Source organism: Trichoderma harzianum (genome assembly GCF_003025095.1).
Source record: "Trichoderma harzianum CBS 226.95 unplaced genomic scaffold M431scaffold_24, whole genome shotgun sequence".
Taxonomy (NCBI): Eukaryota; Fungi; Ascomycota; class Sordariomycetes; order Hypocreales; family Hypocreaceae; genus Trichoderma; species Trichoderma harzianum.
Genome location: NW_020209272.1, coordinates 328,836 through 343,357, shown reverse-complemented (window position 1 = coordinate 343,357; position 14,522 = coordinate 328,836). Strand labels below are relative to the sequence as shown.

Here is a 14,522-nt window from a genome sequence, read left to right as displayed (position 1 = left end):
TAAGATAAAATTATTATTAAAGAAAAAGAAGAAAAATATAAAGTAAAGAATATTAATATAATAAAAATAGGAGAAAATAGTAAATAATATTATAAAGTATAATAAAAAAAAAGGGAAGAAAAAGAAAAAATATAAAAACTTATAAAATATTTTAAAAACTTAATAACGCTAGTAGAAAAACTTTATTAAAGCCTAGGGATTATACTAGCTTAGGATTTATTATTAATATTTTAAATAATCTACTAATTTTAAAAAAGCAAGGATAACTTTAAAAAAACCTTTTACTAACTATACTATAGCAGCCTAGTAAGCGACCTCTACTTCCTTATATTTAACCTTATTTAACTCCTTTAAATTATTAATACCCTATGTAACTATATAAATTATCTTCTTTAATTATAAATATTTCTATTTATAAAGATATTTAATCTTTACATTAACTATTTTATATTTTTTTTTAGCCTTTTTAAAAATATTTTTATATTAAGTATAAAATAAAGTAATTTTTTAAAGCTAAGCTAACGATAATAAATATATATTATATAAGGATTTATTATCCTTTATATATTTAATATAATAAGTAAAATCTTTTTTAAATATTTAATACTTTAAGAAGCTCTACTTTTTTTTATTAAAATAATATATATAATTTTTTATTTTAATAAAATAAAATAAAATAATTTCTAAAAAAATATTATAATACTTTATCTTAGGATAGAATTTTTTATAAATACCTAATATAATAATTAATAAAGATATATAAATATAAGGGAAAAATAAAAATATTAATAAAAATAAGGGGGAAGTAGCTACTTATACTAAATATAATAAAGTTTTAAGGATAAAACTAATAAAAAAGGGATATTATATTATAACCTAACTCTTAAGGTTATAATAATAGGCTAATAGATTAGTCTAAACTAAATTAACTTTAATCCTTTAACTAATTAAAAAAGGATTAAAATATAACTTCTTAATTTAATAGTAAATTAATAAACTATTTATTAATTTAAAAAAGGATTAATATTTTATATATTAATTTTATCTAAGTTAACTAAATATATAAGTTTACTTTATATTACTTATTAAAATACTTAAATAGCTAGTTATTATTACAGCACTTATAATATAATTAAATTAGAACACAGATATCTATTCTTATTTATATTACTAGCTGGTAATAAAATTACCTATTTACCAACCTAATTACTCCGCCAACATAAACCATAAAACCACTCTAAGGTTTATCCCTTGGAAACAGCTAACCTATACTAACCTATAGGACCCGGTTCGTCACACGTTTCTAAATGTAATTAGCATTAAATATATACGAAGATTCACTGCGGGCTTTATCTTCAGTTTCTCCTCAGCCATTTGTGGATTCTTAGATAGTCCTTAGGTTGGCATCTTTGATTGGATTTAAAGGGTATAGTATATTTCTAAGCATGTGAAGAAATGCAAATTATCTACCACGTGGGTACCAGTCCCTGGTCATAACCGTAGCAACTGTCTTTGACCCATGCACCGAATATCTCGCCAAGTTACCCCAAATAGCATAACCGCGGTAATATCCTAATGGGTGATTTCACGTTGCCCCTTGTGATTGGTCACATATAACGCAACTCTAGAACTCCGCGGATATCTTGATAATTCAGCCCTTTGACGAACTTGTGTCCAACGCGGGCCTGGAACAGCCAAGATAGGAACTACGACGTTTGTGGGAAAGCACACATTGTTTGAGAGCAACGCTTCATTTAGACTACATTGAATCATGCCATGATAATGTTTTGATAAGACTTGAATACCGAGGAAGTTGCAATCGATAAGCTCGAAATTTAACTATCCAATGAGTGTGTAATGTATTACTACCTAGTAAACCGTTGGCTATTCTACCTGCTTACAGCCTAATGCCCATATCTACAACAAAGGACATGGATAAATTGTAGTTGTCTTCAAAGTGGGCAATGAACATGGGAATGATATCTGCAACGTGGGGCGGATAATGAAAGAAACAAAGGGCACGTGGATGCTGGAACAGTTCCACAGTGGCATTGCCATGAAAGTAGGTGTTGATGGCAACATGTCCGGCTTTGATATTAGTGGGAAGAGTGAAGGGGCAACCCGTGAAAACTTGAAATATAAATACACAGCTTCCAATCTAAATCGCAAACTGCAGAGCTTCCATACACTCCACCTCACACACTGTTGACATCATCACGTTCCTTGCCAAGATCATAAAGAAAACGACAATGTCTACTCCTCCGACTTCGACAATCTCGCCACCAATTTACTATTGGGGCACGCCCGTCGTACTCATCACCACCGAGAACGAGGACGGGACTTTCAACATTGCGCCTATGTCCTCGGCCTGGTGGCTCGGAAATCGATGCATGCTTGGTCTAGGTGCTGATTCACAATCGACCATCAACCTGATTAGAACCAAGCAGTGCGTGATCAACATGGCTGACGATACCATGGTCGGAGCGGTTAATGCCTTGGCAATGACTACCGGTTCGAAAGCGGTGACGACGGCCACGGAGGACATGGGATACTTGTACTTTAAACGCAGTTAAGGATACCAGTATGTGAAAGACAAATTTTCACGTGCAGGGTTGACTCCTACGGCTTCCAACGTGGTTCGGCTGCCTCGAATTGCAGAGTGTCCGGCTCAGATGGAAGCAGAATTGAAAGGAGTATACGACATGATGGGTGACATGGATATAAGGGGGTTTATCTCACTGGAAGTGATGGTTTTGCAAACGCACGTCCATGAGAGCATTCGCTGGGATGGATACTCTAACCGAATTGACCCCGATAAATGGCATCCTTTGATCATGAGCTTCGCTCAGTTTTACGGATTAAAGTACAACAAGACTACCCAGTCTACTATGGCCCAAATCGATGAAGAAGCATACAGGCCTTTCGCCAATGCTGTCGACGAGACGACAACAATGGAAGAGGTATAATAAACAGGCTTCTGGATTTGGTATGCGAAGGGCAAAAGCTCAGGATTGTGCTGGTGATAGAGTCTGGTCGGCATGAGTCCAATATTACAATACAATGTTGCTAGTAATCAAGACCCAATCTGAATTTATCATCAATACATTTTTTTGTAAACGCTAACTGTATTCATATGTGACTGATGGAAGTTGAAGTAAAATATACATATGTATATATATTTTTCAGGGCCCGAGCCTTTGCACCGAGTTTATTATCGCGATTGCGGCTATTGGCCTAATCTTTGCGGTGGATGAGTCGTAACAATATAGCTATAAATAAATACCAATTGCTACGTATGTTAGTAAGACTGGCTAAATTAGCCCAGACTACCAGGGGGTCTCTGAAAGCTCCGCGGAATCCAGAACTCCTTACTCCGGACTTCAGTTACAATTTGTATCAGCTTACGTCACTCTAGTGACAATACAACTTGCAATTTACCAAGAATTCCCTTATTGCTAAGCTTCTGTTTATCGTAACCTGTACTTCACAATCCGCCACACAATGGTATATATAGGAAAGCCAAGTACAGGGTGTAGTAATTGCCGTACTATGAAGAAAAAAGTAAGTAGACCAATTCTCATCGCGCTCTGCTGTTCCTTCAAAAATGTCGCAGAAGCTAACTTGGCCATCCTCGAGTGTGATCATGGCGTTCCATCTTGTGGGCGATGTTTGAGGAAGGGAGCTGTCTGTGGGGGCTACCGCGACAAACTTGATCTTACCTTTCGTGACCAGACTAGGCAGACCATTCACAAGTCTAACCAAGCCAAACACAAAGTGAAGAGCCCTGTGGTCGCTACCCAATTGGTCGGCAACCCCATGGAGGCTAAATCTCCTAGTCAGCTGGATGAGAGTAAACGATTAATCACACCTGCCCTCTCCGTTCCCATTACAGATCAGGCTGTAAGCTTCTTTTTCTTCAATTTCGTGCTGACAGATCCCATTTCGGGTGGTGGGCATCTCGAGTACCTTCCAGTCATATATGACGGTATTGCTCGCGACGTGGCGCTGCCTACTGCTATCGTTGCTATCGGCATGGCAGGCATCGCAAATTTGCAAAGAAACCGAGATCTATTGCTGGCAGCGAATGCACAATACGTTCTCGCTATCCAGCTCACCCAAGCGGCCTTGATAGATGAAACTCTACGTATCCAAGATCAGACTCTTGTGAGCATCTTACTTCTTGCTTTGTATGAGGTAAGTGGTTCCTTACCGGGTCTCATTTTATTCTCAAGGTTTGTAAATAATTACCGTTCTTTAGACAATAGCGTGTTGCTCGCCAAAATCACTGCATATCTGGTCGAACCATGTCACAGGGGCAACGGCGCTTATTTCTCAGTTCGCCCAGCAACGACTAATGGATGCTGTTGGAATACGCATCTTTTCACATCTTCGCTCACACGCGGTATGGAACTGTTTAGTCGATATCTTTGCACTGATTATAGTCTTACTGACCTGATCGCCTCCTAGATAATCCAGGCTCTTCAACGGTCCCAGCACATTCCTGACGAGATTCAGCGATGGTCTACTAAGACACTGGACTTGCAAAGCACCAGCCAAGGATTCGAGGATCAACTTCACCATTTAGCCATAGACCTATGCTCACTGCGAGCTTCCGTTGACAATGAACTACTTACGGATAGGCCTACAATCATCTCCAGGGCTTCAACTCTGGATGACAAATTAGCAGACTGGTCAAAAAGATTATCCATTACGTATGGGATTGCAATTGACCAGGGTCTTGCAGCGAGAGACACACCAAACCCAGCACGCGTCAATTCTTATTCCGATGTGCACGTATCAAACGCGATCAACTGCCACACCCTCCGTATCCTTACCAATGAACTCATTCTAAACACGCTTGATCAGGCGAAAGGAGAAACCAATGTGGACTATCAACGCCTGCGCTCACAGCATACCATGAACACCCTCATAGCTGAGGTCTGCGCTAGTGTTCTTTCGTTCACGGACAGAGAGCGGCAGCAGGCAGGCTTTATTGCCAGGGGCGGCTTCTTATTGTGGCCATTATACGTGGTCTCGGCAGTTCCATGGGCCTCGAGGCTCTACCGTGATTGGGCTATTACACAGCTGAAGGAATTGGGGGTTGAGACGGGCATCTTACAAGCAGCTTTACTAGCCCGTGTACTGCAGATAAACGGCGAGATTGACTTTTTGGATAAGGACACCAATGGCGAAAGAGATATTTAGAAACAAGAAGAGCACGATTGAAATGGGATTTGAACTCTTTTTAGAGCTATAAAACTTCAAACCAACCGGCCCGACTGAACCTTTTTTTTGTATCATATAGGCAGCAAATTTTATAGTCGCGCGATGATGCTGACAAGGTACTTTCTCAAGCTCCTGCATTGAGGGTGCAGCATCATTTCGTATCTGGCACCTTGAGAAACCTTGTACAGCCAATGCTACATCTTCCCAAGCCCAACATGCCTCACCGCGCAGCATGATCCTAATTATTGCAAAACACGACGCTGCTTAGGGGTAGACTATCTGTCTCTCCGTCTGTGCCTGCGGGGCCCACGGATTCCGTGGCATCTCGTTGCAGAACCCCGCCATGACAAATACTTGCCGGTGTTAAGCAATAGAAACGTATATAACCTACATAAAGCACACATTGCAGTGAAAAAGGATGCATGGCGGAGCCTAGCAACTCATTAGGGCTTACTTACCTGGCAATTCATCGCAAGGAATAACAAATAGCAACCAACTCTGACAACTTTACTTAAGGAGTCGGCGACCTTGTTGCCTTACCTGCTCTACGTGCCATGGATTGGGTTGCATGCAGTTGTAACCCTTGTTTCGCCCTGACATTGTCAGTCTTATTACATGGCGGTGTTCAAATGCTATAATAAGAAAGCATTGGTGACGCGCGTAAGGTATGGGATGTGCTGGGCGTTGATTGTTCGCGGTGATGTATAAAACCCCAAGCTCTCAACTTCAACTACCGCCTCAAATTATAGCGTGAGGAACTCGGTGTGTATCAAAGTACAGACGCTACATTTTCTTGTCAAACAGTCGGGCGTGTGCTCAAACGTGCCAAATTACCGAATCACAGTTGCTCTTATACAGCCAACTTCAGCGGCGATGGCATCAACCTCGACCCTCCGATGGGCGTTGATCTTTTTGTTTATCCTATCGGTCAACTGCATCAAGCTTCCAGTTGACAACTCGCAGGACGGGATAATGGCAAAGACTCCAGCACGCGCATCGATCAAGCAGGATGACTTTTACATTACCAGCTTCTTGCAAGACCAGCTAGACACTCTGTCATCTGACCAACAGTGCTGGCTCCAGCCTGGTGTCACCGGCTTAAGAATCCTGCTGCAGGGCAACATTTCACAGCCTCCTGCCTCGATGAGAAACTTCGCATTGGGCATACGCAACATCAGTAGCTCTGGCAACGCCTTCTCCATCGACTTTGCAAAAGACGAGTTTCTCGTCAACGACATATCAGAGTCGACGTTCATCATTCTCGGTTTGGTCCATCGTGAGTCTGAGCCTCAGTCCCATTCAACGATTCCATTCAGCTAACAGCACAGCAGTTATTTGCATGACACTTGCTTTCTTTCTCGTCTATCCCATTATTCTTCTACTGGCTTCGGCAACTGTTTTATGTCATCTAATCGGCCGGCCTGTGAATAAGAAAATTGTCGATAGGTGGCAGATGATTCTCCAGCTTGGTGTTTTCGCCCCGCTAGTGGCTGGAGGCATGGTTACTGGCATTTTTGCCAAGGGGACAGCAGATCATTTTAGTTCGGAGCATGGTGTAAGTGTTCAATTGTTACAGCATCCTCGAGAAGCTAACATCCAGTGAGCAGATTGTGGGCCTCGTTACCGTGTCTCTGACAATTGTCGACGTGATAATCTACTTCTTCCTGCGGCGGATGAGTAGAGGATTGTCGACTTTCGAGTCCATTCCTCGCCGTGTCAGATATGTCCACTATGCCGATGTTGCGCTTTGCCAGGCCATCCTCATGATATCGAGCTTCGTGCTTCCCGACGGCATCGACGACTTTGCGGTCATGAGCCTTTGCGACACGGCCGTTCTGTCAGATTCATGGGTATTTTCGCTCGGCATGGTGCTCGTTTTTGTCTGGAATGGGGCAATGGCTGCGATGACGATGCAGTGGTTTCTTGTGAGGCGGTCCAGGAAGATCGACGCGCAGGAAACAGTGCCTCTATGCTCAGTTGATTCGTCAAGACCTTTATCACCCACAACAGAGATCGTGAGCGGCCTCAAGTAAGCTGTAGGGACGGCTCGGACTAGATTTTGTATTGCGTAGAGTATAGATGATAGTAGAAGTGGTTGGTGGGACAATTACTTGGCCAGTCGAGATATTACATAGGGAAATAGTTATTTTATTGCTTAGTTTTCAAATAGCCACCCATTCCTTTTTGTAAAACGGCCTCATGAATTTGAACAGGCTATTCATCACAGGTCAACATGTGCCTATGATCCCCAAGGAGTTGCGTGCAGAGACAAGCGGGCTTCAGCGACGTCTAAGTGCCGCTGTATGTGCACGAAGATGGTATGAAGGGAATGTGTAATACGGTGGGGCAGGTTTTGTGCAGCTGACGGAAGGATCAGCGGGACGAAGTAATCAGTCAACTTTCAGGTTCCCATAAGGCAGAGAATCAGAACGCGCATAGCCAGCTAAAACTCTTGCCGCGGACGCCGCCCCGCTCTGACGGCTCATTGGAGCGCAATGACTTCCATATCTAGAATAGCTGCATCGTGGGTATCGACCTGAAGGAAATGGCAAGGTAAGAAAGGGAGCGGTTTATAGTATTGGAAAGACATCATTTTATGCCTGAACACAAATAGGGGACAACAAATTGGGTGACTGGCTGACTAGAGGGGATGTTGTTGAATCTATAGCTATGTGTACTGAAATGTGCAAGTCTATTCGCAATGTATGGAGACTTTGGACGTGAAGGCGTTGCAATATACGGGACATATTTTTCTCTTCGTGGAGCTCGGAGCATTCGCCTCTTTACTTAGGCCACCCTTTAACCTCAAGCTCGCCGAATGAACTTCGTATCCGTTCAAGGAATGCTACTTGTCTTCATTCGCAATTCATAATGAAAGCTGACAATCACTTTGACGGCTATAAGAATTCAACCAAAATAGCCGAATACGTAGATGCTATTGGGTCTTGTAGTATCCTACTGATAGTCGATACACCAAAATTCTTGACCAATGATGTTATATTGGGCGTTGAACAATGCGGCTCCTCCCATAGGCGGTATAGAATGTATACGAGACGATGGCTCGGATCATTTACTTTGACACTTCCGAAAGGGGAGTCATTATGACTCTGTGACACTTGGCTTTCGTCTGGGTGGCTCCTCTCAATGATATTGGTTGGCTATATACTTTTCTCTGCATCATTGGAGCCTCACCATCATCACTTGTTCCGATTGTCTTGGACTTCCCGGTTGAGATATCTCATCCAGTCGGCCCAGAAGCAACTACCACAATCGGCTGGGCTGGACGCTGCCTACCGGCTGATGCCATGAATGCAGGAGCAAATTGAATGCCGCCACGCAATACGAGTACATATCCGATATTACAGGCTGCTCTGGCAATAGCGGTGTCCCCAGCGATAAGTTGCCGTCAAGAGTTTATAGCCGCATCGAGGGATGTAAGGATCTCTTGTCAACATCTTTTGATATGAAAATACTAAATCAGAGAAATAGAAGCATTTGAGTTCTTAATTTCCTTTTATACGGAAACACATTAGATAGAGTGGTATTAGGCTGACGAACAATACCGGTTAATGATCTGCAGCCCCCTCGCATCGGCCTCCGCGGCTAGCGGCAAATCAACAGTGGCGCAGACGTAACTTGAGATTGGTTGTCACTTGGTCCTGGGTCGTTCAAGGGGCTTCAGAGCATACCAAATCTTGTATGTCAAGACTCAATCGTCGTCGTCTGCAGGGTCAGCCCATTCCTATAGACTGACTTACGAATCACACAAAGTGGTGGCATTTCCAAGACAGATACACACACGCATATATATATCCTCATCCCTCAGTCCACAAAACTAGTATCTCTTATACCGACCATCTCAAGTCTACAATTCAAGCACGTCACAACAGTGTATTGGAAACGGACTGACTAATACATATACATTATGACCACGAGAAAGAACTCAAACATCCCACAACCGCGAACTATTCCGCTGCTGGGTAACATCCCAGATGTTAATTTGGAATACCCGCTTGGATCCCTTCTTCATCTCGCAAATAAATACGGTACGCAAAGGATACTGTAACCTGCATACAAAGGCCAAATTTCCTAACTTTGCAGGGCCAATATATAAATTATCTATCGGTGGCACCAAATTGGTGATTCTTTCATCGTACGAGTTCGTCAACGAAGTCTGCGATGATAGCCGATTCAAAAAGTCTATCCAAGGTGATCTTGAGGTAAATGTCTTTATACAATCTAATTGGTTCTGCTTCTGACTTTTCCACTCCAGGAACTCAGGGCTGTTGTACACGATGGGCTTTTTACGGTAGGTAATCCTAAACGTGATGAGCAATTAGCAGCAATGTACTAACAGCACACAGTCTTCGGGAGAAGAAGAAGAAAATTGGGGAATTGCGCACCGCGTGTTGATGTCTGCTTTTGGGCCAATGTCAATCCGAGGAATGTTCGACAATATGCATGAGGTGTCAAGCCAACTTACCCTGAAATGGGCGCGCTATGGTTCATCTACGCCGATTTCTGTTGGAGAAGACTTCACACGTCTTACCCTCGATACTGTTGCACTCTGCTCCATGGGGTTTCGATTTAACTCCTATTACCGAGACGATATGCATCCGTTTATTAAAGCAATGTATGCTGTACTAAAAGCCGCCGGAGACAGGAACATGCGCGTCTTACCGTCCATCCTTCATAAATCCGCAGATCGCAGGTTTGAGTCCAATATCGCAATCCTGCGATCGACTGCTGGGCAGGTCTTAGCAGCTAGGCAAAAAGCCCCGGATGCCACTGGTGATCCTAAAGATCTTTTAAACGCCATGATCAACGGCGTGGACCCTAAAACTGGCCACAAAATGACAGAGCAGAGCATCATTGACAATTTAATTACGTTTCTTGTTGCAGGCCACGAAACCACCGCCGCCACGCTTTCGTTCACCATGTACCAATTAGTAACGAACCCCGACGTTTACCGCAAGGTACAGGCTGAGATTGATCACGTCGTCGGGAGTGGGCCGATCATGATAGATCATGTTGGGAAGCTAAAGTACTTATCCGCGGTGTGTATCAGTCATATTAACGCATTTCGAAGCTCTCGGTCTAATTGGTACTAACATGTGTTTCTAACTCAGGTCATTCGAGAGACATTGCGATTTAATGCACCAATCTCGGCATTTGCCAGAGAGGCAACCAAAGATGAAACCATTGGAGGCAAGTACCGGGTCAAAGCTGGCGAACAACTCGTCTGCCTGCTGGCAAAGTCCCACCTTGATCCGAAAGTCTACGGCGATACCGCCAACGAATTTGTGCCAGAGAGAATGATGGAAGATAACTTCAATCACCTTATGAAAGAATATCCGCATTGTTGGAGCCCCTTTGGTACTGGACTACGAAGCTGCATTGGGAGGCCGTTTGCCTGGCAAGAGATGATTCTATCACTCGCTATGCTTATGCAAAACTTCAACTTCGTTATGGACAACCCGTCTTATTCGCTAATCGTACAAGAAACTCTGACTATAAAGCCAAAAGACTTCAAAATTCGAGCTATACCTCGAGGCGGACTTATGCCTTTCCAATTGGAAGCACGGCTTGCTGGAGCTTTTAGTGGGAAGACGCAAGGCCCATTACCAACTTCGGATCAACAATCGCCTTCGAATTTATCGGCAAGTCCATTGAATAGTGTCGCGAAAGTAAGTGGTGGCACAAAATTGACAATATTCTACGGCTCGGATTCTGGAACATGTGAATTCATGGCTCAGCGACTGGCAAATGATGCTTCTTCTCATGGCTTCAAGGCTACAGTGGACACATTGGATGCTGGTAGAGAAGCACTCCCTACAGACGGGCCAATTGTCATCATCACATCTTCATATGAGGGGCAACCACCACATAATGCCGGCCATTTTGTCGACTGGATCCAAAATATGGACGGAGAAAAATTAGACAACGTTGCTTACGCCGTTTATGGCTGCGGTATGCTTTCTTATTGAACCCTTATTATGCTGTCTGGCTGATATGTTTTAGGTCACTCCGATTGGGTCAAATCTTATCATCGCATTCCTCAATTAGTAGATGTCACTCTAGAGAAGCTCGGTGCTCGCCGGATTGTTTCAATGGGAACCACCAATGCCAAAGATAGAGATATGTTCAGTGACTTTGAGTCCTGGGAGGATGAAGTTCTCTGGCCTGCAATCGAAAAGCAGTTTGGCGGATGTACAGAAAACGACAAGTCACCCATTTCCGGTCTCTCGGTGTCCTTTTCGACTCCCAGAGCTTTAACTCTCCGCCAAGATACTAGAGAGGGGTTTGTGGTGGCTGCCCGCACTTTGGTAGCCAGCAAATCGCTTTCCAAAAAGAAGCATCTCGAAGTCAGACTACCCAGCGATATAACTTACGCAACAGGTGATTACCTCGCCGTACTTCCTCACAACCCAAAGGAAACAGTATTGCGAGCTATACGGCGCTTCAGCTTGGCATGGGACTCCCATGTTGTTATCACGGCTTCAGAACCAACCACCCTCCCAACGGATACTAGTATCCCTATATCGAGTCTGTTGACATCCTACGTGGAACTTGGACAACCAGCGACTAAACGGGTTTGTACAATGCTAGAAAAGATACTATTTCCGAGCTCTTCATCTGACATTTCGACTTAGAATGTTCTTAGTCTCTATCTTATTGCTGAGGATGGCAAGTCGAAACAGGAGCTTTATCACCTGGCTACCAATGCCTATGAGACGGAGGTTAGGCTCAAACGCGTCTCTATACTTGACATTGCCGAGCAATTTCCAGACCTTTCAATACCTTTCAACCATTTCCTCCTCCTTCTACCACCTATGAGAGTACGAAAATAGTAAGAATCAACCTTGCAAACTTCCACTGTTAAATATTCTTCAATTCTTTCTAACCTAAATAAATTGTGCAGTTCAATTTCATCCTCTCCACTTTCAGATCCTACAACGGCAACTTTAACGTATTCGGTCATTGATAGCCCTGCATTGTCTGGGAACGGCCGATATATTGGTGTTACATCGTCGTATTTGTCGTCGCTTGCACCGGGGGATCGACTCCAGGTCTCTATCCGTGCTGCTCAAGGTGCATTCCGTATGCCAGCTGACTCCAGCAAAACGCCAATAATTTGCATTGCCACTGGTACTGGTATTGCTCCATTTCGGGCTTTCATCGAAGAGCGTTCCATCATTCTGAAAAGCGGACGCTCGCTTGCCCCGGCAGTTCTCTTTTATGGCTGCCGAAACCCTTTGGACGACAATTTATATTATGATGAGTTCTGCACGTGGGAAGCCGCTGGCGCTGTTACTGTTTTCCGATCCTATAGCCGTCAACCCGAAGCTTCTCACGGATGTAAATATGTGCAAGACCGCATCTGGCATGAACGACAGAATGTCACGCAGCTGTGGGACAGCAATGCTAAGATCTATGTTTGTGGCTCTAACGTAATGGCAGACGGGGTCAGAGAAACTTTGATTCGTATCTTGTCAAATAAACTTGAAACGAAAGGGGTACCAATGGGAAAGAAGGAAGCAATGGAGTGGTTTGAACGTATCACCAGCGAACGATATGCGATTGACGTTTTTGACTAGAAGTGTCATAGCTATTATTGAACCAGCGATGCTTCCGAAGATCGCATATTAGTACTATTTAATGACTGTTTATAAGACTGTGGGCTAAGTTTATAGGCTGGAATACCGTTGTCCAAAATACTTTTCTTATATGTAAGACGGCTAATGAAAGGAAGGGAAAATTGACTGATAGTGTGTTCTTTTGGGATTGATTACGCATTATTCTATATTAATACAAACTTTCCCTAAATTCTCTCCAGCTTGCAAATACTTGTAGGCATCCCTGAGCTCTTCAAGTTCAAATACCCGTGAGTCAACAATCGGCCGAAGCTTGTCCAAATTGGCCTCAATAGCAAGGCACATAGCCTCCATTTGCTGCCGACTACCGACTGAGATGCCGCGAACCGTGTAATGTTTAAGCCACGGATCTAACAAATTTGGAACTTCTGCTCCGTTGCCCTCGCCTCCAACGAAACCAACAACGCTCATAATACCATCAAGCTTCAAACTAGCAACGCTCTGCTTCATTGTTGATGCTCCTGCAACCTCGACGACTAAATCTACACCAATTCCTCCAGTCAGTTCCTTGGCGACTTCTCCCCAGTCTAGCGTCTCTTGATAGTTGATGATGTGATCGGCACCTAGTCTTTTAAGTAGTTTGGCCTTCTCGTCAGAGCTCGTTGTTGCAATGACTCTAGAGCCAACCAGTTTGGCAAACTGGACAGCAAATAAGCTGACTCCTCCTGTACCTTGTGTTAAAACCCATTGGCCTGCCATGAGCTGCTTGGCTGATAATCCGAAAAGAGCATTCCAGGCAGTTAGACCGGCGCAGCTAAGGGTGGCAGCCTCGATGAAATTCAAGCTTTCTGGCATCTTGACAAGTCCCTGCTCGTCAAACGCACCAACTGAGCGCAACGTTCCATCGATTGATCCACCAAGCCCTGAATCAGCGGCTTGAGCATCCATTGACCCCGCCAAATGTCTTTGGTTGAGGATCGTAACAACCTTATCCCCTGGTCTGAATCGCGTAACATTTTTGCCAACCGCGATGACTATTCCGGCTCCATCCGACCCGGGAACGACGTTGGGCTTTTGAGAGAATGGATACTTGCCAAGAGGAATGATAATGTCACGAAACTATACATAAGATCAGCTTACGTCATTTGAACAATGCATTTATAACATAGACTCACGTTCAGTGATGCGCCTTGGACTGGTTCCGGTTAATGGCATGGCCCTGTATTATTTCCAGAGGGAAAGATGGCTTACTTTTAACGAGTACGTAATTATCGGAAAGGATGGGGACTTCTTCCTCCATGAACTTCAGGGCATCAAATCCATCATAACCAGTGACTCTCCACTGTTTAGATGTCTTAGGAATCTCTTCAGCCATCGTATAGAAGCAAACTTGGCAGCTGAAGCTATGAAGTTATTTTATGGTTACGAGACGGGCTGGTATTTTTCTTCGTTCAAATTGCCGCCCATGGAGATACGGTTATATAGACAAAACTTTGAAGAGAGAACATAATCTGATATATCCCTCTATATGCAAATCTTTGTGCAATATGTTCCAATTCCCCTCTACTTCGTGCTTAGAAGACTCGGCTGATAAGCTTCCGGGCTGTGGCGCAATTTGAGTCGCCATGGCGCCGTGGAGTCCCTGGCATCCCAGCTTATAAAGCGATGTTCATTTTTCTCGCCGCAATACTGCAATATGGC

At 43.6% G+C, this 14,522-nt stretch overlaps 5 protein-coding genes across 5 annotated transcripts; 4 read left to right on the top strand and 1 right to left on the bottom strand.

Moving 5' to 3' along the window:
* Window positions 1-2,249: 2,249 nt before the first annotated feature.
* M431DRAFT_99546 (hypothetical protein) lies at window positions 2,250-2,966 on the top strand (the record flags this gene model as incomplete). Its single annotated transcript, XM_024925164.1, has 2 exons — window positions 2,250-2,568; window positions 2,593-2,966. The coding sequence occupies 2 exons, from the start codon at window positions 2,250-2,252 to the stop codon at window positions 2,964-2,966; spliced, it is 693 nt and encodes a 230-aa protein (XP_024768303.1).
* A 511-nt stretch (window positions 2,967-3,477) lies between these two features.
* On the top strand, window positions 3,478-5,275 carry M431DRAFT_535526 (hypothetical protein). Its single transcript, XM_024920959.1, has 4 exons — window positions 3,478-3,561; window positions 3,637-4,194; window positions 4,259-4,402; window positions 4,468-5,275. The coding sequence occupies exons 1-4, from the start codon at window positions 3,502-3,504 to the stop codon at window positions 5,203-5,205; spliced, it is 1,500 nt and encodes a 499-aa protein (XP_024768302.1). The 5' UTR covers window positions 3,478-3,501; the 3' UTR covers window positions 5,206-5,275.
* Window positions 5,276-6,198: 923 nt separating this feature from the next.
* Window positions 6,199-7,363, top strand: M431DRAFT_128071 (hypothetical protein; the record flags this gene model as incomplete). Its single annotated transcript, XM_024912357.1, has 3 exons — window positions 6,199-6,502; window positions 6,558-6,781; window positions 6,834-7,363. 3 exons carry the CDS (start codon window positions 6,199-6,201, stop codon window positions 7,257-7,259), a joined length of 954 nt encoding a protein of 317 aa, XP_024768301.1. The 3' UTR covers window positions 7,260-7,363.
* Window positions 7,364-9,151: 1,788 nt separating this feature from the next.
* M431DRAFT_535524 (hypothetical protein) lies at window positions 9,152-12,852 on the top strand (the record flags this gene model as incomplete). The annotated part of the gene is made up of 8 exons (XM_024920958.1): window positions 9,152-9,272; window positions 9,328-9,446; window positions 9,500-9,535; window positions 9,591-10,283; window positions 10,356-11,196; window positions 11,248-11,819; window positions 11,880-12,076; window positions 12,149-12,852. 8 exons carry the CDS (start codon window positions 9,152-9,154, stop codon window positions 12,822-12,824), a joined length of 3,255 nt encoding a protein of 1,084 aa, XP_024768300.1. The 3' UTR covers window positions 12,825-12,852.
* Window positions 12,853-13,022: 170 nt separating this feature from the next.
* Window positions 13,023-14,196, bottom strand: M431DRAFT_99668 (hypothetical protein; the record flags this gene model as incomplete). Its single annotated transcript, XM_024925182.1, has 3 exons — window positions 13,023-13,940; window positions 13,997-14,016; window positions 14,073-14,196. 3 exons carry the CDS (start codon window positions 14,194-14,196, stop codon window positions 13,023-13,025), a joined length of 1,062 nt encoding a protein of 353 aa, XP_024768299.1.
* Window positions 14,197-14,522: the final 326 nt, after the last annotated feature.

Coding starts and splice junctions, on each gene's coding strand:
- M431DRAFT_535526 (XM_024920959.1), top strand. CDS start 3,502: ATGGTATATATAGGAAAGCCAAGTACAGGGTGTAGTAATTGCCGTACT. Junction 4,195..4,258: donor TACTTCTTGCTTTGTATGAG/GTAAGTGGTTCC, acceptor ACCGTTCTTTAG/ACAATAGCGTGTTGCTCGCC. Junction 4,403..4,467: donor CACATCTTCGCTCACACGCG/GTATGGAACTGT, acceptor ATCGCCTCCTAG/ATAATCCAGGCTCTTCAACG.